General features: G+C 36.6%; 1 protein-coding gene and 1 pseudogene across 2 annotated transcripts; one reads left to right on the forward strand and one right to left on the reverse strand.

Moving 5' to 3' along the window:
- Positions 1-721: 721 nt before the first annotated feature.
- Positions 722-4,420, reverse strand: LOC121255904 (annotated as a pseudogene). The gene is made up of 5 exons (XR_005938874.1): positions 3,370-4,420; positions 3,039-3,149; positions 2,047-2,351; positions 1,353-1,762; positions 722-1,038 (listed from the first exon to the last, which is right to left on the reverse strand). The product of XR_005938874.1 is annotated as a 60S ribosomal protein L3-2-like (transcript).
- A 15,548-nt stretch (positions 4,421-19,968) lies between these two features.
- Positions 19,969-25,305, forward strand: LOC121255785 (leucine-rich repeat receptor-like serine/threonine-protein kinase BAM3). The gene is made up of 3 exons (XM_041156293.1): positions 19,969-22,935; positions 24,585-25,061; positions 25,101-25,305. Exons 1-2 carry the CDS (start codon positions 20,367-20,369, stop codon positions 25,010-25,012), a joined length of 2,997 nt encoding a protein of 998 aa, XP_041012227.1. The 5' UTR covers positions 19,969-20,366; the 3' UTR covers positions 25,013-25,061; positions 25,101-25,305.
- The last annotated feature ends 1,100 nt before the right edge of the window (positions 25,306-26,405 follow it).

Here is a 26,405-nt window from a genome sequence, read left to right on the forward strand (position 1 = left end):
CATTTTTAAATAATTTTTCATGCTCTTTTGAAAAGTGTCTTGGCGTGCTCATGTGTTGTCTGTCATATTTGGTATTGGTTTTTCAGTGGTCCCAACCAAAAATGATATCTCGAACAGATCATCATGTCTGATTTTAATTAACATGTTACGAGGGGAAAGGTAAAAAGATTATAACTGCAAGGATCGTGATTCTATGAGAGTCAGTCATGTGCAGAGTCCTAAACCTACAAAGCTTTTTGACGACAAAGATGGGCAGTATGATGTAATCTCAGTCCTATATTTTTTGGTTCCACAATAGGATTTTCTATGTGCGGTAAGCAGTCTGGACTTTCCACTGAACAAGTCGTGGAATCGAGAATTCACCGTATAATTATGACTCAGATATATGCGTTAATACCTCCAAAAGTATGAAATTAGAGCACGATTCTGTACTCTTAAATCTCGATAATCGAGGACAACTCTTCAATTAATTCTCTCTACTTAACTTGCTTATCTTAAAAGAATTCGGATTTCTAGGGCTTATCCATCACCTGAACTAATTTGGAGGCCAAAATCATCTTTTGTTTTACACAGCAAGCAAGGACTTCGGCATTGTCAATGGAAACTACTCCCCTGCTAGTGCTAGCCAAGAAAATCAATTGAGCAAAACTATGCACCACCACCGTATGCATCACAATTCCACACACCGCATGAGTAAACCCCATGCCCATAGAACAAATGAGGAACAAAGACATCAGAATTTATGAAAAAAGAGTACAAACAGATCTCTGACTTAGCAAATCAAGCTTTGACCCGCCCATAGAACTTGTCCTTCTCCTGAGTTGTCTGGAACCGGCCATGCCCAAACTTGGACGATGTATCGATGAACTTGAACTTAATCTCCTCCATTGCAACCCTTGACGTCTGCTTCAAGAGTGACTGCCTCAAGGTCACCACTCGCTTCTTAGGGCCTACACAGCATCCCTTTATCAAAAGATAGTCCTCCTTCACAGCACCATAGTGGGGAATCCTCCCATTGGAGTAATTGCCTTCTCAGTCCTGATCATAAAAATAGGCAGACTTTAGGGTATGTTTGGATAATAAGATGAGATGAAAATTCTATAAATAACAGTGAAATATTTTAAACAGTAGTAAAATGGAAGTTTGTAAAAGTTGTAATGATTCGATAATATGATTGGATGAAAAAATTGAAATATGAGAAATTTCTCATCAAATCTAACTTCCCAAACAATCACTAGAAGAACACAGGACCCAACAACTAACTAGAAAAGGAAATAACTAGACTAATCCACCAAATTGGATTTTGATATTTCCAAAAGAGGACAAAAGACAACATCAAGAAGGTAACAAACCTGTCGAATTCAGTCATGGCCAAGTGAGACTCTTGGCCTGCCTTCCCAAGCCTGTAAACTTTCTTGTTCATCTCCGTGCGGTGATGGTAACCATTCTGTCCAGCCCTGGCAACCGTAAACGAAACCCGAGCAGGATGCCAAGCACCAATACAGGCCACTTTGCGAAGCCCTCTGTGCGTCTTACGCGGGAGACGGGTGACACCCCAACGGGTCACAACACCCTCATACCCCTTCCCCTTGGTCACTCCAATTATGTCGATCATCTCATCTTTCTGGAAAACAGCCTCAACAGGAATCTGCTTCTCAAAGAAACCATAAGCATAGTCAACCTTCTGGGCAACAGTTCCACCATTCACCTGGATCTCCATCAAATGAGCTTTCTTCTGCTTCAGTCCCTTCAATTTTCTTATCTACAAAATCAAACCAAAAAAGATAATGCAACCATTAGATAGACTTTGATAATTTGCATCTAAGTAGCACGGAACAAATAAAGCAAACTGGAGATGAGCTCAAGATGGCAGTGAGGACTGTAAATGCCAAGGGAAAAAAGATGGATTGTAACTTAACCTGATAAAAATCAAATGGAAAGGATCAAATAAATAAGAAAGGTTTATTTCAGGGCAAGGGTACCCACATGCAACTTACAAGCATGGAAAAGATGGTTTAGTTGCATACAGATGCTAAGCTAGAATACCTGTGTATGGGCCAAAACACGAATCAAGGTGCAATACTTCTTCATTTTCTCCAATTGTGCCTGAATGTCCTTTTTCCCATCTTCAGTTTCATACTTCTTGGAATACTTGGTGAAAGCCTTCTTCTTGGACTTGCACCAATTCTTGTAGAATCTCCTCTTCACCTCCTCACTAAGATGCTGGGCCCAAACGGTACTCAGAGAACGAAGACCACGTGGCGTTTTGACATAACCAACAACACCAACTATGACCAGAGGTGGTGTTTCTATAACAGTTACTGCTTCACACGTTTCCTTCTTGTGTAGCTCTGGAGAGGAAGGCATTTTTCAATGACTTTGTTTTAGCAAGACTAAGTTGACATTTTGACACGTGATATCATTTATCAAATAATTTAGGAAACATAAACAGAGAAAGAAACGCATTTTTACTTGAAACAGCAGAATATGAAGAAACTGAGCTACAATACAATTAAAAAAACTGTAATAAAACAAATCCATTGTATTACTTTCAAAATACATTCGGCCCCGTTTGGATAGTGAGATGAGATTAAATGGTTTTAGATAAAAGTTGAAAGTTGACTAAAATATTGTTAGAATATTTTTTTTTAATATTATTATTCTTTTCGGATTTGAAAAAGTTGTAATGATGAGATGAGATGAGATGAAACCGTTTCTGTATCCAAATGGGGGCCTCAATGAGTTTCCCTATAACTCTCCAAGTTGCCCGACTTTCTCAAAAAAAATAAATACCATTATTCAGTATGATACAAAAGTCTGGTCAGCAAAGAAAAATTATTCAGTATGCTCAAACTTCAACTACAGTACCAAAGTTGAAAAGGGAAGACCAAGGAAAATATAGATCTCAATATTGCCATAGGTTTATATGAACTATATTATTAGCAGATAAAACATATCATCCAGTTGTATTCTAGTATAACTCAATGAACAATAAAAAAGAAACAAAAAAGGATCAATTGACCAACGGGGAAACTCACTTGATCCCGGTTTTTCAACTTCTCTAACAATATGAGTCATTCCAGCTTTGTATCCCAGGAAAGCAGTCAATCTGCAAGGTTTAGTTGGATCATCTTTGGGGAAGGCCTTCACTGCAAAAACACCCAGGGACAAACAATTATCATATATAACAGAAACAGAGGTTTTTTCCTGCTAACAGAGAGAAAGTTCCCACAACAGTTTAGTAACAAGCAACTTCTGAAGTCAATAACGAAATCAAAGGAATGATGCCTCAAACGAGTGCAACATATAGATATCTAACTTTTATTTTTTTGATCAGTAACATATAGATATCTAACTAGCAATAGAAACCTTTTCCTCTATGCCGGGAGGCTCGTTTCCTCGGCAGAAACCCCAGAGAACCGTGTCTTGGGTGTTCAAACTTGCGATGAGACATGATTTCTTCTTGTTATTGCTATCTGCAAAGCTAACAAAACTCAATAATAAAGGTAAAAATCTATCATAAAAAATTCAAACTCACATAATCGAACATGTTCGATCACTTTAATTGCTGAAATTTTCTGAAAAAATATTGAAATCCATCAAAATAATTAATAAGAGCTCCACGAAAAGAAAAAAAAAAACTTCAGGGTTTTACAGCAAAAGAGTGCCATGAGCTTAAAATATCGATAACTTATCTAAATTCTTTGAAATTTTGCATAAATGAAAGAAAAATAAATAAATTTAGTGCCTTCTGTTGCTTCACAATTCCTTACTTTTAAAACAACAATAATGGAGTTCCCGTTTGCTAGTTTAATAAATCTTTTTTTATTAATGCAATAAAGGCGTGTACATATAGAGATTCCCTGCACATAATGAAACACAGGATATTAGCACAAGCTCCGCAGATGTGTAGGAAAACTCCCCAACCAAAGGCCTATGGCATTAGAATACGCCAATTCTCGGGCTCGTCGGTGTTTCTTTCCAAAACCCCATCGTAGGGTTTTGGCAAAAAGAGCCCCTTTTGAGACTCCAGCCTTGATTACTCACCAAAATCTTTTAAGGGTAGTTTTCACATTAACATCATGGAGATGAGCAATATCAATATGCCCACAGCGTGAAGGGAAGCCAAACATATACAATGAAGAACAGCGTTAAAACTTAATATACAAAGGAAAACAAAAAGTTATATCTCATAAATAGAAGAGTGAAAAGGCATGCATTGAAATTAAATCCAACTCGGATCCAAACAGCACACTTTAAGAAAACAAAAGTCCGGCAAAAATGAGAACAGATCTATCCATATTACACAAAAGCATAAGGAGTTTAGGGTGATTACATGTCTGTGGATGGAAAAACTGAACGATTTTACCTAGAGATCGACGACGAAGAGACCGCACTCACCGGTTTTTGGCTATGATGAATAAACGTTATAGGGTTTAGTGCTCCGGGTTTTATAGTGGTTTCGATAAGGAGTTAAAGGCTACGATTAGCTTGTAAGGGTCGATGACTCGATACTATCCGTTGATCCTCCCAATGTAACTAAAACCGTCAAGGTTTTGTATCGAGATGGGCTGGGAAATACTGGACTGGGTTTTGGTGTTTAGGAGCATGGACTTCTTGAACCTGACCCAATATCTTACACAGTAATAGACAACAATAATCATGGAGTGGGCTTCGCTATTGGGCAGCCCAGCTTAACGGTATTTTTTTTTTTTTCCATTTTGAAATATTAATAACTAGAACAGTCTTCTTGCAAGCGAGTTCGCGCACCAAATTACATACTGATATTGATATGTAAGATATTCATTTAATAAAACAGTACAAATAAAGACAGAAATGATTTTCATGAGATAGATGATCTTTTCTTCTCTTAAATTTTTTTTTTCTTTCCAATAAAAAAATTCATGTCAGCATCAATATGCGGTTTGGTGCTTGTACCTTGCAAGGCTCTTAATAACCACATGCTTAAGATAATTAACAACATGCATGTCTGATGATGGATTGTAATATGTTCAATTAAATCATTGGAAAAACCAGAGAATGCCAAGGCAAAAATTTAAGAGTTTTGTTATTCATCATTCTACACACCATATACCACATACCACATTTATTTTTAATTATTTTAGATTTTATTCTTCTTAAATTAATTGAATTATTCTACTCATCATCTATATATTATATTTGGTAAGAGAAAACAAATTAAAAAAATAAAAATAAAAATAATATGTAGTGTGCGGAGATGATGGGTATAATATTCCAAAATTTAAAACCTTTAGCTTGTAATTGGAATAAGGATCGAATCAGTGGCGACAAAATTCCACACGAGAGATAATTAATTATTGTTATTTTGGGTCAAATAGGTAGCAAGCACGTGGGAACATATATTTGACCAACACAAGGATGTAAATTTAGAATTAGATGCAAAATAACAAAAGGGTAATTAGGTACTGGAGATGCCCAAAACTTCCAATGAAGAAATCGGTTGGGATATATAGACTACGTACCCCTGCTGTCACGAGTCTTCCATGTTACAAGAAAAATAAATATTTATAACGAATTATTTAAGATGAGAATAGATTTATTTTAATAAAAAATAATTAACAGTAAATAAATAATTTTTTTATAGTGTCAATGCGTGCATGAGATCTAAATCAGCTAGTAGCATTGATTCCTTACAACTAATTATAAGATTATGGAGATTAGAATAAAAAAATAAAAAAGAATGGTTTAGGGATGAAGACAAGATGAAGGGGACAAATCCATGTGAAAATGAGATGGATTTCCAGCACCGCCGGCCGGCAGGCCAGGGTAGTACGGTGATCATGAAACCCCACCTTATACTTAATTATAAGGTCAATCCCACGCACATTAATAATGTCAAATAAAAAGCATGCATTTATGATTCTCAACTATATATGTCTATATATAAAATAATTATATATGGTAGGCGCAGACCTTGATCAATATTTTATATATATTTAGTAGATCATGACCTAATTCTGATCTCATGGTATCATATTCAAGGTGGCATGGGGTCGGTCTCATCACGAACGAATTATTATATGCCATACACTGTCATGCTGATGCACCCTGTGCTGCCTTAGAACTTTTTCTGGGTACGTATATGGTTTTTATTAGAAAAGTAGTCATGATCAGGAAGGTATGATCAGGTTCGACGTCTCAGATCAATGGATCATCGACCCAAACCTATCCAAAAAGTTATTTATTTATATATTAATCCTATAAATTCAGAAATAATGATGGTTATAATATGTTCTTAAATCTTGGGGGTTCATCTTTTCTTAATTAATATAAGGCTTCCCAAATAATAATAATAATAATAATAAATATAGCAGTATTAATTATAATAATGCAATTACAATAATAATTAGATAAATATATAGCTAGCTTTTGACCGATTGATCGAGGGATCGGTGCAACTTTATCAGCTCAGCATGCATTATGGAAATTCAGACCTATATATATATATATATATATATATATATAATTAAAGAGAGCAGTAGTACTACCAAATGAATCCACTCGATATTATTTATAAGCTTTGTTGATTAATTATTTTATCCCCTAGTGATGCTATGACCCACACAATTAACAAAAAGAAGAAGAAGAAAAATATTTTTTTTTTTTTCAGGATTAAGACGTTCATAGACTAGTTTATGTCAAGATTAGTTTTGTCGCCTTCTAACTAATTCATCATATTTTGAGGAGAAATTAATTATTTGTTTCAGTTACGTGATCATGATCTCTTGCGTAGTCATGTCAATTAAATAAGTTGTGGTTTGTTTCAAAATAAACAAAAAAAAGTTGTGTGGTTGAATTAAAAATGAATATTCTAAGACACGAGTACTATTAATTTACATTCAATCCATGTATATATCTATAGGGTTGTACACATATGGTTTCGGCGCAAAATTGAGACCCTATCGACGTCACGAGAGCTTAACACCGGTCAAAACTGCTCGATTGGAGAGAGAAAATTGATATTATTTGTCTTGATGCGGCGTAGTTTGATTCTTCGATCTGCCATTAGCATATCTGTGACAGAGGAGGGATGCCGCGTTCATTGTCAAGTGAGAGTAGAAGTTTAAAATTTAAAATTACAGAGGAAGAAAAAGACGCGAGGAAGAAGAAGAAGAGGGGAGAGTGTTTAATGAAACCTAATTCAAAACGGTGCCGTTTGGTTTAAAGACAAATGACGCCGTTCTATTTGTTTTTTTTTTTTTTTAAGTTTCACTTTTAAAAATGACGTTGTTTCACTCATTTAAGTGAAATGGCGCCGTTTAATATACATATATTCAAAAAAAAGAAAGGTTTGGCCAGTTCAACAGTTTCTTAGGGGCTTAAACCGGCGCCGAACCGCCGATATCAGTTTTCCTTCAAATCCTCTCGCCCGCCGACCGGTTCTTCACCGGTTTCGGCCGATTTTTGAATCTGGCAGTTGGTCCACGTCAGAGACGATCGGTCTAGTCGATTCCTGTACATTCTCATATATCTATATTGAATAAATAAGTGAGTTGAATAGTAAAATTGTTGTCTTCTGTTCATCCCATCCGTTTTTTTAGTGTTTTGTCTTTCCTATCATTTTATGTTTTTCTTTTGTGTCCGTTTACATAGGGATGGTTTGTTCTTTTTACTGTAGCAGTGTCAGAGGGCTGCATGTTTTTTTTTTTCCTTCCGCCTTTTTATTTGCCTTCCATCTTTTCTCTCTTTCTTTTATCTTCTCTTATTCGCCTCGTCTTTATCTCTCTCTTTCTTATTTTTTTTTTCTGTTTTTCTTCATCTCTCTCTCTCTTCTTTTTTCTTTCACTTTCTCTCGGTTTCTCTATTGGCCGCTTCTTTTCGTCTTCTCTCTTCTCTTTGTGTTTTAACTTATGTTGGTGTCTCTTCAAGTTTGTTCTCTATAAGGTTGGATTTTTTTTTTTTCGTTTACATGTTTTAGGTTGTTCTGTATTTTCGTCCAGGTTGTTCTATGAGTTTTTTTTCCTCCTGATGTTGGCTTGCATTTTTTGTGAAAATATATATATTTTTTTATGGGTTTGTATGATTTGAGTTTGTATAAATTTTTTTTGTATTTTTTGCCATTTTTTTTTTGCATGGTCTTGTTGGTTGTGTATTTTTTGGATTGTTTTTTAGAATGTGTCTTTTTTCATGGATTTCCATGAGTCTTTTGTGTTTTATGGGTTTGTATGTTGTGGACTTTTTGTAAAAAATTATATCTTTCTTGCGGTCTGTTGATGTCTCTTTAAGTTTGTTCTCTGTAAGGTTGGGATTTTTTTTTTCGTTTACATGTTCTGGGTTGTTCTGTGTTTTCGTCTGGGTTTTTCTGTGGATTTTTTAATTCCTGCTATTGGTTCGCATTTTTTGTGAAAATATATATTTTTTATGGGTTTGTATGATCTGAGTTTGTATATTTTTTTGTATTTTTCATCAAATTTTTTTTTGCACGGTTTTGTTGGTTATTTTCTTGGATTGTTTTTTAGAATGTCTTTTTTTCATGGATTTCCATGAGTTTTTTGTGTTTTATGGGTTTACATGTTGTGAATTTTTTGTATTTTTTTGTAAAAAATTTATATCTTTCTCGTGAGTTTTAGCTTTTTTGAGTTCAGTTTTTTTCTCATGCGGTTGTGTTCGCTTTCTGTCTTCGAATTTGTGTATTTTTTTGAGAATGTATATTTTTTTTATGGGTTTCCATGAAGTTTTTGTGTTTCATGAGTTTGCATGTTGTGGAATTTTTGTATTTTTTGTAAAAAATTTATATATTTCTCAAGAGTTTTAACTTTTTCGTGTTGGATTTTTTCTCATACAGTTGGATATTTGTTCATGTGGTTTTGAGTTTTCAAGTCCACGGGGTTTTGTATTTTTTTATTTTAGGTTTACGTCTTCTCAATTTTACGTACGTATTTTTTGTGTGAAAAGATACATTTTTTGTGCTATTTCTAAGTTTTTCAACTGGGTTATGGCTTTTTTTACGTGTTGTAAAATTTGTATTTGTAAGAAAATATATTTTTTTTATAATGCGGTTGTGTAATTTTTATTTATATATATATATTGTTCATATATATATATATATAATTAAGATATATATTTTGTCTCCACTGGTCAAAGTCATTCCTACTAATATATATACTTGATGGAGATACCACTTGTAGTACTCAATGAGATCATCAATCATGAATTAGCCCATCACATCCTGCTGCAGCCAACGCATCATGGCAAGAATTCAACGATTATATATAATTAAGGAGAAAGTCAATAAAAAATAAATCACTAATTCATTATCTGTGTAATATAATCATCGTGGGTACGTAGTGTTTTTTTATACTCTTTAATTAAGAATATTAATGACTAATATTCTTAATATATAGTTGTCTTAATTTCCTGTTTATAAGCGCGCAGGAGTACGTATCAGCTTGGCACCACATGCATGCATATGGCATCATCATCAAATATATTAATTAGCTCCGTCCGTGGAATTCTCAAGTGGTTGATCATTTTAATTTCTTCAAATGCTTCGTACGGGTCACCTCCAACATTCCTATTCTCTCACGGAGTACTCATATGATAAACCTTCGTGTAAAGCAAAAGGTTTGTTGTGTGTATGTGATAGAGAGAGAGAGAGCGCTCACTTTTTTATCTCCTGCATTAACAGTGGTCGTACTATATATGGTCTCATGATATAACAATGGAAGATGATGAACAGCTAGTAAGCCATTATATATATCAAATCCAAAGGAAGAAAAAAGGAAAGGGAGATGAACAGTAGTACCCATGCAGCATCTGTCATGGATTGGATATAGCTTTTTTATTTTTGCGTCTGATTCAGATGATGAGAACTACTAGTCACTGCCACGATATTATGTATATATATATATAGCTAGGGAAGTGTGCTAGCTAGCTTGCAGTTGCTGCTTCCATTTTTCTGTCAGCAGTACTCTAAGGTCGCTTTGCTGAGTAGTTTGTGCACACTTTAAAGGAGGGCCTAACTCCAACCTCATCCTATAAAGTGAAACAGTACTCACGATATATATATCGATATATAACAAAGGTTCCATTTTTTGTGGTAAATAGATATGCATGGTGGCCACTATTACACTACTTTTGCTTCATTGTTTCATTCATTTCAGCGTTTGGATTCAACCCAACCTTAATCTGTTGCAGAGAGAGAGAGAGAGAGAGAGAGAGAGAGAGAGAGAACTCACCACATAAGACTTCTGTCTCTAGCTTTCTTGCTTTTGAGTATAGATTTTTTATTTTTATTTTTTGTTGGGTTAAGGCAACATTTTCATTTTGGAAGAAAATCCTTAATTCCCATCAAACTTAAACCCCATACCCACTCCCTTCCTTTTCCTTTTTCCTGCATCAAGAGATGATCAATAAGGACGATAGCCACCTTCTAAAGATGTTTCGTTTGTCCTTTTAAGTAAATACAAGCTGCCAGCCATCTTTTGAAGGAAAGCTCGTTAATTGGGGGTATTGCATGCCAAAGGTGTTTCAACGAATTGAATTCAAGCGCCGTGACTGCTCGATATTGAGCTAGCTTTGTCTTTCAAGCATGCATATATGCAGGCCGACTCATCATATATGCTTAATTGGCTTTGATACATATATATATATATATATATGTATGTATATATATATATATAGCTGGTCAATGGAATAATGGATCTTTCCATTCAGGCCAGTCTCATATATATTCATCTCAGGAATAACAATTATATATATTGTCTAGTCCCCTTACTTAGCTTAGGCCGGTGGCGCCGATATATGTGATCAGTGCCATTCGATCCCTTTAATTTGTTCCTTTCACATTTTATGATCTCGAGCGCTGTTTAATTTATTTTTTGTCCAACGTCTTTTGGTCAATATCCAGTACTCATGCATACAAAACGCAAGCGCCTATCCCCAGAGAGAGAGAGAGAGCCAAGAAATAAAAATATAAAAAGCAAGCAAATAATTAACATTATTTAACGAGGTACATATTTGTTTGAATAAGTAGTGCAAGTAGTTGACACTTTGAATTCAACATGTTCTAGCTAGGGGTCTCCAAATTAAGTACCCGTACTGCATGGTGAAGGCAATGAACTTCGAGAATCAAGAAGATTTTCATTCGGTCGAGTGCTGGTTGATTTTCCTTTTTGCTTTCCCTTGCATGCAGTACTCATGATTTCACTAGTTTAATAAGCTTTCATACACGGCCATCTTTTATAAAAGATGATACATGTTAGAGGGGATGCGGTTTCTCAACAAAATACTCCAAAACAATAACCACATTACAAATGTGGTGAAAAAAGAAAAAAGAAAAAAAAGGGGTTCTAAGACCAATTTCTGGGTCTCTACCCAAGCCCTACTAAGAGGGAACCATTTTAAAATACGTTTGAAGGTAAGCCACCACTGGAAGCGGTGCAAGCGGATGCACTGTAGTTGAGAGTCTTGAGGTATTTGTTGGTGAGATCCTTAATCTCTCTCACAAGATCTCCGATTAGAAAAATCAATAATCTAGATAGACTGGCAACGGAAAAGACAGATCTATAGTGGAGGAACAGTCAACCCACGCCTCTGGCGTGGCACATGAGGACCACGCGCTGGTGGAATGGAGGAGGGTTATGACCTATCTGAAGGATCAGAGGGTGGGGAGTTTGCTGGTGTGACGCGTGTAGCTGGTGGAGCTGTCAGGGTGCGGTGGTGCGTGAAGACCACGAGTGGAAACCAACCGCGCATGAGGGCCACGCGCCGACATTTTGGGCACGGTTTCGCGTCGTCCCAATAGATCGGCGGGAGGGTAATGTCGTGGTAGGCCGCGTGTCGATTGTTCACGGCCGGAGTGCTATAAATTTGAGAAAATCTACACTGGTGAAAAAATACTACTATAAAAATATATTCATAAATAGGTAGTAGAAAGGAAGAGAAAAAAGGCAATGAAAATGGAGAGGCTCACTCCTTCCTCTCCAAATACACGGCCATGCAGTTAATTAAAAGGATTTTTATCAAAGAGAAATTATCTTGATAATCTGATCAAATATTCAAATATCTACGTAAAATATCTATTTTTTGCAAATGAGATGTACGATATTTATATATTTTAAGATTGTAAATATTATTTTTTATAATATATATATATGTCAATTGCATGATCTGGAATGGCCAAATATTATGTTTATAATTGATTGTCGCGTACGTTGAGTATCTATTCACTCAGATCGATGACTTTTATATATGGAGATAAAATAAATGATGAATTTGGACCCAGCTGACATGTATTGCACTTCGGACTTCCTCCCTCACGATATGCTCATCATGATATGCTCTATATCTATTATTATATAATATGGATGCTGTAGTGGTACAATAAAAGAATGACCTACAATTGTACCACAACCCTATCTATAATCTATTTGGTCGCAAAAAAAAAAAAAAAGTAAATAATTATTGCAATAAAGAATTTAGAGCAATTAGGATGAATTCTATTGGCCTGAGTTTTGTAACTTGTTTTGAAAGCAGCCAGGAAATCAAGCCGTCATATTGCAATGCAAACGGCCGGTTTCCCCGCGTAATTTATATATATATATATTATTAACATCGTATTTTACACATTTTTGGGTCAGGTTCCAGCAGCTCAAGCCTTTCAAGCTGAGCCTCGACCGGTGAGGTATAGAGCTCCCAACAGTGGTCCGGTGCGGCTTTATAGTGTCGGTGAGTACATTCATGACAGTGAACAGTATTTAAAATACAGAGAAAATAAGAAGATATGAACATATAGATTTACGCGGTTCGACACTAGGCCTACGTTCACAGAGATTTGGGGATGAGAGATTTCACTATAATAAGCTTATTTACAGTCTCTCATAGCCTCTCATTTATCACTGTATAATGGAAGCTGTAAATCTATTTTCTGGAGAAGAGATTCTTCCTAGAGCTCTCAGGTTGAAGAAGAACCGAAAAGTCAAAAATAGTCCAAAAGTCTGAAATCTCTGAAACCGTAGGCACCTTGCCCATTTTATCTGACTTTCTTCATGCGTGCACATCAGTAGTGGTGAGGGATGTCTGCTTTGTGTGTCTGACTGTCTCTTCCTTTTCTATTTTCTCCTAACACCTCCATTTTCTCCTCTCACCCTCACCCCCTAATCCCTTCTTGTCCCCTCTCCTTCTCACTCATTTTGTCTTCAATGATGACCCACTTTGATGGGCTTGGTCTAATTTGTTAAGACGGACAAAAATGATGATTCAAAGCAGGACCAACAACCGAATTGTAGAAGGATTCTTACCAGCACATATTCTTGCGTGAGTGCCTTTCCAGCTGACAAAGTGACGAAATCATCCAGAAGGAATAATCTCATAACATAAAATGTTGAGGTGGACCAATTGCATTGTAATAGTTGTTAGGAAACTGCTCTATATAAGGCCTGGTATCTCACTGTGTATTTCATTGAAAAATAGTCTGTAACCAAGAGAGACAACATCTCTTTCTTTCCTTGTACTATTATTTATGCTAAATATAATCAATTAGAGCGAAAACTCCTTTGGGAGAATCTGGAGGCTAGTGGCAATGTTAATCTACCGTGGTTATTGTGAGGATTTTAATATCATTAAAGACGATTCCGAGAGAAGAGGTGGAAATTCTCGTCAGTATGTTGCGATGGAGGATTTTAACCTCTGTATTCAAAATTGCGGATTTCTAGAGATGTGCTTTAAAGGTCCGCGGATGACTTTGTGTAATGGCCAAGGCAGGTTGACAAGAAGATGGGCAAGGTTAGATAGATGTTTTATTGACTCTAACTTTATTAATTGTTTTCCAAATATTTTTTATCAGGTTCTGGCGCGCACTACTTCAGATCACTCTCTGTTGCTAATACGAATGGGAGAGGACCCATTCAGGTATGGACCTAGCCCCTTTAGATTTCAATTCATGTGAACATATCATATAGAGTTCCTTAATTTTATGGAGGGCGTGTGGAAGCAGGATTGTAGTGGCTTTGGGATTCATGAGCTGTCTATTAAATTGAAAAGAGCCAAGGTGGCTTTAAGGGATTGGAATCATCGTGTTTTTTGCAGAACAAATGTCATTATTCAGGAACTAGAGCAACGTATTGAACGACTGGAAAACTGTCTTCAAGGTTGCTTTAACCCTGAGGATGATAATGACCTCATGGAGGCTAATTTGGAACTATCGATTTGGGTGGGTAGAGATGAGACGAGACGTGCTCACATTACTAAAAAGAACTGGCTTAAAGATGGAGACCCAAATTCAAAAAAATTTCATACTATCTTGAACTCTAAAAGCAGAACCAGGTTAATGATATGTGCTTAGCCGATGATACCGTGTTAAGTACTCTGGTTGACATTCACATTGTTGTTGTTGAGTATTTTCACCAATTCTTGGGGATAGCAGTAGTCATGAATTGCCTAGTATTAGCAACTTGATCTCCTCTATGATCTCCACTGCGGACAATCTGCTCATTTGTAAAGAGCCTTCCCTTGAAGAAATTAAGGATGCCCTTTTTGGTATACCCATTAAGAGTAGCCTTAGTCCGGACTGTTTTGGTTCTGGTTTCTTTCGATTTGTTGGTATTTAGTTAAGGAGGATTTACTGGAAGCCATCAAGGAGTTTTTTCACACAAACCACCTTCTCAGGTTCTTCATTACATCCTATATTGTCTTGATCCCCAAGGTGGAGAACCCTATTAGGTTTGAGAAATTTAGGTCTATTAGTCTTTGTTCGATTTTTTATAAGATTTGTGCAAAGATTATTGTGGCCCATATGACGAACATGTTTTTCAAGATTATTTCTCAAGAGCAAAGGGCATTTATCCTTAGCCGTAGTATTTTTTAGAACATCAGTTTAACCCAGGAACTTGTTCACTCCATTCACAAAAAAATCTAATGGGGTAATGTTTTGATTAAGGTATACATGTCAAAGGCCTATGATAGAGTGTATTGGAATTTTCTACTTTATGTCTTGAAGGCTTTTGGTTTTTCCGCTCAAGTGTGTGCTCTGGTTAAAATATGTATTTCTTCACCTTGATTTTCTATTATGATGAATGACACTCTTCTGGGTTTCTTCAAAGGTAAATGTGGCTTGCAGCAAGGTGACCCCCTTTTGCCCTATATGTTCATTGTTATGTAAGAGATCATCTTTCATCTGCTTAAGAAATCCTTTGAGGAAAAAAGAATTGGGCAATTCACTCAAGTCCGAGGTACTCCTCGTTTCTCATCTTATGAATGCTGATGATTTTGTGATTTTTACGAATGGTGGTCAAAGGTCTAATAGTGTTTTGATGCAGATTTTGAACTGTTACGAAAAATGGACGGGACAGATTCTCAATAAGGATAAAAATGATATTTATTTCTCTAAACATATCCCTACCTTTAGAAAATGCTCTGTTCTTCGTTCTACTTGGTTTTCTGAAGGGTCGTTTCCCTTCAAATACTTAGGAGTCTTTATTGTGGTTGGTAGACTGAAGGCGTGTGATTTTGATGATCTCATTGGTAAGTTTAAAAAGAAAATTATAGGTTGCGAGATGAAATTGCTTTCTGTTGGTGGTAGAATTATCCTGTTACGTCACGTTCTGTCTAGTATGGTCACTCACCTTTTAGTTGTTTTACACATTCCTAAGGTTGTGATTAAGTCGCTAAACAGACTCCTGAGTTCCTTCTTTTAGAGAGAATCTGAAAGAAAAGGTAAAAGGAAATGAGTGGCCTGGACTAACATTTGTAGACCTATGGGAGAAGGCGGTTTGATAATTCGGGATTTTGGGGACATCAAACGGGCCTTACATATGAAACTTGATTGGCGCTTGATCTTAGGTAAAAGTGCTTCAGATTGTATTAGGATCCGAGTCCCTCCTTTACCTTAGGCCAATTGGATCTGGCATAGTAACATTCCCAAGAAAATCTCTATTATGATGTGGAAAGCTGCTAATAATTGTCTGAGTGTGGATGCCAAGATTAAAAGAGCTGGTATCTCTATGGCGTCAAAATGTAATTGTTGTTCTTCAGGTCATATTGAGGATCTTAATCATGTGCTTTGTACATGTGACGTTGTTAGAAATATCTGGCGCCTGGCCTCGGTTCAATTAGGTGTCCATATGGGTTTGTTTCATACTTGGCAGGAGCAAGTGAACTTTCGGTTTCGTCGTGCTGGAAATTCTACTCAGTGTCAGACTATTCTTGGTCTCTTCCCTTCCATTATCTCTTGGAAACTTTGGGAAGGGCACTATAAAGCCAGGTATGAAGGTAAATGTGATATTGTGAACTCGGCTTGGCATGCTATTAAATTATGGATTCATAAAATTATGCAGTTGACCAAAAAAATTGTGAAACTCCATGACACCGACATGGCTATTTTAGAGAGGTTGGATATCCCAGTTCTTTTATCTAAACCCCAAAAGGTATCAGTGGTGAAATGGCTTCGGCCACAACAGAATTGGGTTAAGTTTAATACGGATGGTAGTAGTTTAGGTAACCCAGAGTCGGCAAGAGCTAAGGGTGTTATTCATGATGATGGTGGAAAATTTCGAGTGGCTTTTGCAGTATGCTTAGGCCATGGTTCTAATAATTTTGCTGAAATGAGAAGCTTGCTGGAAGCAGTTAGAAGGTGCTGTCAACTTGGGTTTCATCATGTTCACATTGAGACAGACTCTCAAATTCTTGTTAGATGGCTTACGAGGGGAGAATGTAACATTTGGTATCTTGAAGATTTTTTGGACGAGTTTGAGATCTGCCTGAAAGGCATGGTTCATAGAGTGAGTCATGTGTTTCGTGAAAAAAATGATGTGGCTGATTTGTTAGCTAAGTAGGGAGCTCAAGAGGTAAACATGGACTGGATTGAAGACAAAGATCATTTGCTTAGTAAGTTTAGGGGTCTTCTTCGCATGGACAGAATAGGTATTCCTTATTTGCAAATCTCGTAATGAGGTTTTTGTTATTTTGCACCTGTTTTTCCTCTTTTTTTTTTTATTATTATCAGTGTTAGTTGACTTTTTTTTTTTTTTTTTTGCAGGATTGTCTTTACCTTTTAGGTTATTTAGGTGTGCTTTGTTGTTAATTGACCTGTATTTATGTTAGATCTTTTGGATGTCTGGGTTTTGGTCCTCTATGAGTATCTGTAACCTCCAGGTGTTTGCTTGTAACCACGGTTTTCCTCCGCCACAAGTGAGGGTTATCAATAAACTTGGGGTAGCGACCTCTTCCTAAAAAAAAAAAAAGAACCGAGTCTTAATGAAAAGTCTATTTCACATAATCATTTTGTCAAACACTGTGTGGGTCTCTGGAACTTTATTCAATAGTCTTGAAAGCCATTTTGGACCTGATGTATTTTATCCCCTCGTACACACGCATATATATATATATATATATATATATATATGTATATATATAACTATTATAGATATCTGTTTCCTTGGCCAGAACCATACGTATTCCTGCTACCCAGCTTTCACCAGAATATATATATAAATGCTAGCATTAATATTATTCAATGGACCCTCCATCCTTTGGAGTATTATGCAACAAAAATCTGAAGGATGAAAGAGATCATCATTTGCGACAACAATGTCTCTATCTTCTTTTCATTTGCAAATCTGAGGATTTCCAATCACTTTACCTTCTTTTGATCAGCATCGATCATATCTACGCGCGTTGTGATATTTTAAGTGAAAGTTGAGTGAAAATTAAATTATTGTATGGTGGCTAATTGGTGTGAAGGGGCATGAAAGATTTGGATAAAAGTGAAGTTGAGATGTTCCCTCTTGGACTTTACCTACAACATAATAGCATATTACCAAGCTAGATAGACATAAGGTGACCAGAGAGGGAACATCTCAACTTCACGTTCTGTGACCAGCGCTTGGTAATAGCATATTTGAGGCGGAGGATCAGTCTTAGCTGAAGTTGAGATCCTCCGCCTCAAATATGCTATTATCAAGCTAGACAGACATAAGGTGATCAGCTAAGTTTCAGCGCACACGAGAGCCGGACCACAGAAAGTGACCCTTCAAAAGGGCAGGTCTGCCCATCAATAACACAGATAGAGACACCTCAAAAAGAGCATCCCTTGCCCAATTAGTCACTTAATTTCCATGAGGGCGTCGAACATATGTGGAGCCAAACTACTATTCTATGACAAAGGCCACATGAGAGAGAGGTTCATGTTTATACAAGATCAGCACTCTTTTCCATGTATGGTGGGGGGCCATGTATTTTTCTTTTGAGGGAGAGAGAGATTGTGAATGAGTTCGAGTTAATACAAGAGCACTCTTTTCCATGTGAGGATGAAGGGTCATCATGGATTTTTCTTTTGCGTTTCTTTTGAAGTGGAAGATCAAAAGCAGATTATCTCTACTTTTACTTTTCAGCCCTCTCTTTAAGACTATTCCATCTTCTAATAAAGCTCTCAAATCCCACATTACGTAGAGCTAGACTTGGTCCCAGCCCTGTAGGGCAAGGAAGGAGAAGGAATAAAGGTGGAGAAAGAAAAGCTTCCAGTACTGGTTCCTTCTTCCATGCAACCTATTCATCCAACATAATTATATATTGATCATTCAACATCATGATAATGATTTATTAATAATCATCATCTTTTACTTCTTACAACCTCGATCTGTTTGTTGCAGGCACATGATGTTTCCAACTCAAGTTAAAAAAAAAGGGTGAGAAGTTAAAAACTCTAGGCAGTACAAACTTTTCCCCTCTTCGGTCGCGTAGGATGGAAAATAAACCTCTTGCATACATAGGCATACACGATGGTACGGTGCGTTCAAATGATTGCAGCAGTGGATGAGGGTCGACGCGTGTGATTAACTTATGACAGAGTGTCATGACGGCAGAGAGACGACAACAAATATAGGGTAGATCATCATATATATTATATAGAGCTTTTCCATTGGTCCTCCATGCATAATCAAGGTGCTCATATGCTTTTTCGTGCATGATTCGTGTAAGAATATTATATGTCGACGTTATATAAGCTGAACTGTTGCTTAGATCTTCTCTTCAAAATGGTTGTTTAATTATGATACAAAAGTTTTCAAAGCAATAGATAATGACTACTCTTAACTATAAGTAATCTAATACATGCATAATTATGTTTGTGGGTAGTTGGAAATATGACAAGCAATGAATGAAACCCTTTCTGCAAGCTGATCTTTCTCAGACTTGGAAGAACTATTTTCTTCCGAAAAATACTATGTATTAGTCACTATTCACCACTCCACATCTTATGAAAAACGTCCCTACACCCTATAAGAAAACTATAGGTGTAGGATGTGATAGTGAATAGTGGTTGATCATGCATATATATCATTCCTTCTTTCTTATATATCAGTGAACCATGCATGCCCTGCTTCAAATGCTTGCATTTCTCAAATAAAAAGTCCAGAACTTTTGCTTTGGTAATTGCAGAAGAATATAGCAAAAAAAAGTTGCAAAGCGTGCTTGAACACAGATGATTAGATTTGGTGATGGTAGCCAAAACATGATCTTATCTATTGGTTAAGGAGTCCAATATTTTTGCACCATTTTAAGTTATCAACAAAAAGGGGAACTTTTTCCTGTTCATAAGAAGCCAACGCGCAAAATAAAGCTGAGACAGAGAGATTTGATTCACATTCTAGGGCAATCAACAGTGCACAGACACATGATAATAGTGGCAACATGGACTGTTTCTTTCTTTTTTTTTCTCAATTCTGCAATATCATTTATACTCATTGGAAAAAAAAGAGGAACTGCATGATAGTCATTTCGGACAGTTGAGCCATTTTGAATGATTGAAAGTGCAATTCCATTACATGTCTCATTCAAAAGCAATAAAGAGGATCCTTTAACTAAAGCTAAAGGGCATTTTTGTCATATGAATAAAGAAAGGGAGCATCAACTTTACTTTTCTCCCTCTAATCTGGACTTTAAATTTCTGTTATCGAATGGCTTTTCTATTTCTTGTTTATTTCAAAAATTTTCAACAAACCTTCTTCTCTCCTTTTCTTTTTCTTCTGCTTTCTTTCCCTCTTTAGCTTTGCCTAAAGCAGCTTAACCAGAGAAATACGGATAAAAACCAAGCCATAGTTAGCAGAATATCAATCTTCTTATCATCTGAATTCTCCTCTCAGAGAAAGGAAAAGGAAAAGAAAAGAGAAGAGAGAAAAAGGAGAGGCATAGCTTCTTCCTTGTATTTGAAGACTCTTCCTGCGAAGATGTTTGATTCCTTAAGCCCACGCTCACTCACAGCTTCTCATATTCCTCTCACTTTCCCTTCCTTTTCAACAAAATCCATTATTGCCCGAGTGCTTAAAACCTGTCCTCTTTGCTTCAAGTACTTCCAAACTCAATCTTCTTGAACATACTCCGAGAACAACATGGTCCCTTTCATTGTTTTGGCGCTTTTCTCTCTTCTTGGCACCTCTTCTTCTGCCTCTTCTTTAGTTAGTGATTTCCATGCCTTGGTCACAATTAAACAGGGATTTGAAAACTCTGATTCCATTCTAAGTGCTTGGAATCATTCGAATCCTAGCTCAGTTTGTTCTTGGGCTGGAATTCAATGCTTAAGGGGACGTGTTGTTTCATTGGACTTGACAGATTTGAATCTGTATGGTTCTGTGTCACCTCAGATTTCGAGACTTGACCGGCTTACCAACCTCTCTCTTGCTGGAAATAACTTCACAGGTACCATTGAGATTGCAAATTTGAGCTGTCTTCGATGGCTAAACATCTCAAACAACCAGTTCAATGGCGGCTTGGACTGGAACTATTCGAGCATTGCCAACTTGGAAGTGTTTGATGCTTACAACAATAACTTCACTGCCTTTCTTCCACTTGGCATTTTGAGCTTGAAGAATCTCAAGCACTTGGATCTTGGTGGAAATTTTTTCTTTGGAAGAATCCCAGGAAGCTATGGAAATCTTGTTGGTTTGGAGCATCTTTCGCTTGCTGGCAATGATCTTAACGGAAAAATCCCAGGCGAGTTGGGAAATCTCACCAACCTGAGAGAGATTTACCTGGGCTATTACAATGTTTTTGAAGGGGGGATCCCAGTGGAGTTAAGTAAATTGGTGAATCTAGTTCACATGGAACTTTCTAGCTGTGAATTGGATGGGCCAATTCCAAATGAGCTGGGGAATTTGAAGGCGCTCGACACTCTCTACTTGCATAGCAATCTACTTTCGGGTTCAATTCCAAAGCAATTAGGCAACTTGACAAACCTGGTGAACCTTGATCTTTCCAATAATGCACTGACAGGTGAAATCCCGTTTGAGTTTGTGAATCTCAAGCTCCTCAAGCTTTTCAACCTGTTCATGAACAGACTGCACGGGTCTATACCGGAGTACATCGCCAACTTTCCAGATTTGGAGACTCTTGAGCTGTGGATGAACAACTTCACCGGTGTGATTCCCGAGAATCTTGGCCAAAATGGAAAGCTTCAAGTGCTCGATTTGTCAACAAATAAGCTCACTGGTACAATCCCTCGGAACTTGTGTTTGTCAAATCAACTCAGAATACTAATTCTATTGAAAAACTTTCTCTTTGGGCCAATTCCTGAAGGGCTGGGCACGTGTTCAAGTCTCACCAGGGTGAGATTGAGCAGCAATTACTTGAATGGTAGCATCCCAAAAGGGTTCCTATACTTACCTCAGCTAAATCTTATGGAGTTGCAAAACAACTACTTATCTGGAACCTTGCCGGAGAATGCTAATAGTTCATCAACGCCCGCTAAATTAGCCCAACTTAATTTATCAAACAATCTCCTGTCTGGTCTTTTACCCATTTCATTTTCAAATTTCTCCTCCATCCAAATCCTTTCACTTAGCGGAAACCAAATCTCAGGTCCAATTCCCCCTTCTGTAGGAGGATTCCTTGAAGTAGTTAAACTTGATTTGAGTCGAAACTCACTCTCCGGCTCAATCCCATCCGACATAGGAAATTGTTTCCATTTGACATACCTTGACATGAGTCAAAACAACCTCTCTGGCTCCCTCCCACCAGAGATTTCCAACATCCGGATACTAAGTTACTTGAACTTGTCAAGAAACCACTTGAACCAGCCAATACCCAGATCAGTTGGAACCATGAAAAGCCTCACAAATGCCGACTTCTCCTTTAACGATTTCTCCGGTAAATTACCGGAATTTGGACAATTCACCTGCTTTAACGCCTCCTCCTTCGCGGGTAATGCTCAACTTTGCGGTTCCCTCCTTAACAATCCTTGCAATCTCACCGCAATCACAAACACACCCAGAAAGGCACCTGCAGATTTCAAGCTGATCTTCGCGCTCGGCCTTTTGATATGCTCTCTGGTTTTCGCTGCCGCTGCCATGCTCAAGGCCAAGTCATGGAAAAGAAATGGTCCGGATTCATGGAAGATGACCGTATTCCAAAAGCTCGATTTCAAGGTCACTGACATCCTTGAATGCTTGAAAGATGGCAACGTGATTGGAAGAGGCGGAGCTGGGATTGTTTACCATGGGAAAATGCCAGATGGGGTCGAGATCGCAGTCAAAAAGCTTCTTGGGTTTGGCTCAAACAGCCATGACCATGGCTTCCGAGCTGAAATTCAAACGCTAGGTAACATTAGGCATCGAAACATTGTGAGACTGCTAGCATTCTGTTCCAACAAGGAAACCAATCTTCTGGTTTACGAGTACATGAGAAACGGGAGCTTAGGCGAGGCACTGCATGGCAAAAAAGGCTCATTCTTGGGTTGGAATTTGAGGTACAAAGTTGCGATTGACGCCGCCAAAGGCCTATGCTACCTGCATCACGATTGTTCCCCACTAATCGTTCACCGGGACGTGAAATCCAACAACATCTTGCTGGATTCGAACTTTGAAGCACACGTCGCCGATTTCGGGCTTGCCAAGTTCTTGGTCGACGGTGGCGCATCGGAATGCATGTCAGCAATTGCAGGGTCTTACGGCTACATTGCGCCCGGTACGTGCCATTTTTGCACTCTGCTTAAAGTAGTTGACTTGTGATTATCGAACTGTCAAACTGCCGTTGGACTGTCCTTGCATGCTCAATAGCAGGGGAGTGGCCCTGCTAAGGGTTCACTAATCTCTCCATCCTATATATGACATATACCCTCTTGGTTAGGGACAATGAATACCCCAAAATTTAAGTTGAATCACACGAAAATGAATCAGCTTTTCTTTGTCTTAAATTATTCTATTTTTTTTTTTATTCACACTCGTTGATGTGATAAATTTTTAACTATTTTGTACTGCTCAAATGAACTATCACTTTTAAAAAAATATCACTAATTGAGAATGATAAAATTTAAAATAAAAAATAATATTAATATATATATATTTCTTGATATATTTAGAGAGAGAAAATTTCGAGCTCCAAATTTCTATTTTGGAGGCCCGAAATTATACCAATCATACCACATTTGACTAATATTTTACTTTTAGATGAACACGTTTACGCATTTATAGCAATGTATATACTCCGAGATTTACATACAGTTTTTTTCTTGAATTAGTCAAATCTGGTCATTTCCTTTCTTTAGAGATAATATATATATATATGTATGTATTTAATTTTGCATTCGTTTCAAATATTTCTAAAAATAGCAAAATCTTATAAATAACACTGTACACGAACTACAGACAAATTCATTTTAGTCTACTAAGCTGCGGTAGAAGACATAGTAGCTCAATCTGCAAAATTGACAGCTCCAAAACCACCCGTGATTTAAGCTAGACAGAGCCCAACAAGGACAGTCCATAAGTATTTTTTGGGTCACTAGCACACTCTCTTAGTTTATGTCTGGTTTTAAATATTTTTTTTCAAAAAATAAAAAAATATATGCATGAAATTTTTAAGGATTTTTCTTCTGAAATATATTTAATACGTTTTATTAATTCTAGAAAATATATCCCTAAATCCTTGCTCTAAATCTTTTATTTCACAAAATTAGAAAAATATATTGATTATCAATCCTTTGATAAATGTTAAGGAAAATCTAATCCTGTGCCGCCAGAGACGTTGTGGGCCCACTACGTTTTCTGTATGATACGAGGGTCTGAGATAGTGAGATCATGCAGTGCCTGACAATGATGCTTGGTAACAGGAGGTTGAGTGGCGTGAAAGCTAACCGACATGCACGTATACTTACACCGCCTACCCCCACACCAACACCACCCGTCTTTTCTTTTGTTTTTTGAGATTTCGTTTCTGATCTAACGTGGAAAGGCTTCCCACTCGCATTTCTCTTTCGGCTAATTTTGGGTCCGCCTCCTTTGACAAGCCGAATCTTTTTGTCCCACTGTTTTTTTCTCTCTCTTTTTCCTCGTACTTTCTTTGGGCCGGACCTGCATTCTAGAATTTTCGTCCGGCCTTAAACTTTAATGGGCCTCGAAAACTTCAGCCCAATGCTTGTCTTGTATATTTAAGGGCTAGTTTTGGTATTCATTATTTTATTATTTCTTTTCACTACTATTGACTATTATTTAATATTCTATCATTATTTTTTTATTATTATTCATAAAATATCTGAAATCACCTCATTACCCACACGCAACCTAAGTTGCATGTACATGAAAATTTACAATCTTAGTATTTTGTTTTGTTTGCAGAGTATGCATACACATTGAGAGTTGACGAGAAAAGCGATGTGTATAGTTATGGAGTTGTCCTCCTAGAACTTCTCACGGGGCATCGTCCGGTGGGTGATTTCGGCGAAGGTGTTGATATCGTACAATGGACCAAGAGTATAACAAAGTGTCAAAGGGAAGACGTTATGGGCATTGTTGACTCTAGGTTAAAATTTGTGCCGAAAGATGAAGCAATGCACTTGTTCTTTGTTGCAATGCTATGTGCCCAAGAAAATAGTGTTGAACGTCCCACAATGAGAGAGGTGGTTCAGATGCTATCGGAGTTCCCTCACCACTCGCCGAACTATCAATCTTCGTCATCTTCTACTATCGTTCATCATCAACAACAAAAGAAACTTGAAAAGGAGACAGATTGCCCCAACTTCAAACAAGAACTTTTGGTACTTTAAGAGACTTTATTTTTATTTTTTGATAGTCTCAATATTGGTGTCTTAAAATGTTGTTCTTTTAGATCAATTGCTACGTCTTGAAAAGTATATCTTTACTTTGGAATTTTGTTTCTCCTTAATTATATTTAGGCAATATATACGGATTTGGCGGCCAAATAGATGTAGGAATAATCAATAGGTGCACTTCCTTTTAAGGGTACGTGCACTTCAGACGAAGAGCATGCCAGCATAAGGGTTTCCTACATGCTCTTTTTTTGTATTATATATATACATTTTTATTTGATTGTTTGATATGCATGTCTATAACTTTTTTTTTTTTTTTTTGTCTCAAGGATACCAACTCATGATTACCATCGTCTCTCATGACAAAAAAAAAAAAAAAAAGACAAATTATAAAAAAGGAAAATGCTTGATCTACTTAAACAATGAAGTAATTTATACACTCAAGTGGTCTAATGTGATTCATAAATCTAATATCTTACGTCTAAACTTTTTTTTATGTAAGGTTTGTATGTAAACTTATCCCTTTTCATTATAAAAATAGAGAGTGGGAGCTAGCATGATTCAGGTGCCAATATGTTGGAAGACCAATTAATATTGCAATTATACCCAAGCAATTAATATTGTGGGTTGTAACTAACAAAAATAATCAAAATGTCTAAAGAACAAACTCTCTATAAGGCGTTCTCCACGGTTTTAACTATTGTAATCATGAGTTTAAGGCTTTGTTTGGATACAGGTTATGTTTGATTGTTGAATTTAACGTAACTCATCTCAAATTAATCATTAATAGGATCTATTACTTTTTCAATTTTCGACAAAATAGTTAAACTCATTTCAACCTATTTCATATATTTCAATCTAAAAAGTTAAACTCATTTCAATTTAAAAAAGTTAAATTCATCTCAGTAGGGTCCAAAAAATACTATTATTCACAACTGAATTAAACTCATCTCAACGTTCAAACGCAGTCTGAGAGTATCTCAGATGATCAGTAAATAATATTGAATTATTTGTAAATAGTATTAAATTATTTATAAATAATAATAAAATAGTATATATCTAAAAACGGTTGTATTTACAATCAATCCTAAATGGTTGGTTTGGAATCGCTATTCCACCAAAGAGTTTAAAATTACGTTTGGGTAGTGAGGTATTTTCAAATATTTTGTGAATGAGTAATACTATATACCATGCCACCATCTCATTTTTATCTCACTATGTAAGATGTGTCATATTTATAACTATTAGATGATAAATGATCATCTAATGGTGATAAATGTGTCACATATTGTATAGTGAGATGATGGTGTGGTGTATAGAATTTTCTTTTTATGAATAGTAGTAAAAAAATATGAAAAAATATGAAATAGTAATAAAAAATATATAAATA

This window comes from Juglans microcarpa x Juglans regia, chromosome 3D, assembly GCF_004785595.1.
Source record: "Juglans microcarpa x Juglans regia isolate MS1-56 chromosome 3D, Jm3101_v1.0, whole genome shotgun sequence".
NCBI classification, from domain to species: domain Eukaryota; kingdom Viridiplantae; phylum Streptophyta; class Magnoliopsida; order Fagales; family Juglandaceae; genus Juglans; species Juglans microcarpa x Juglans regia.

Coding starts and splice junctions, on each gene's coding strand:
- LOC121255785 (XM_041156293.1), top strand. CDS start 20,367: ATGGTCCCTTTCATTGTTTTGGCGCTTTTCTCTCTTCTTGGCACCTCT. Junction 22,936..24,584: donor TTACGGCTACATTGCGCCCG/GTACGTGCCATT, acceptor TTTTGTTTGCAG/AGTATGCATACACATTGAGA.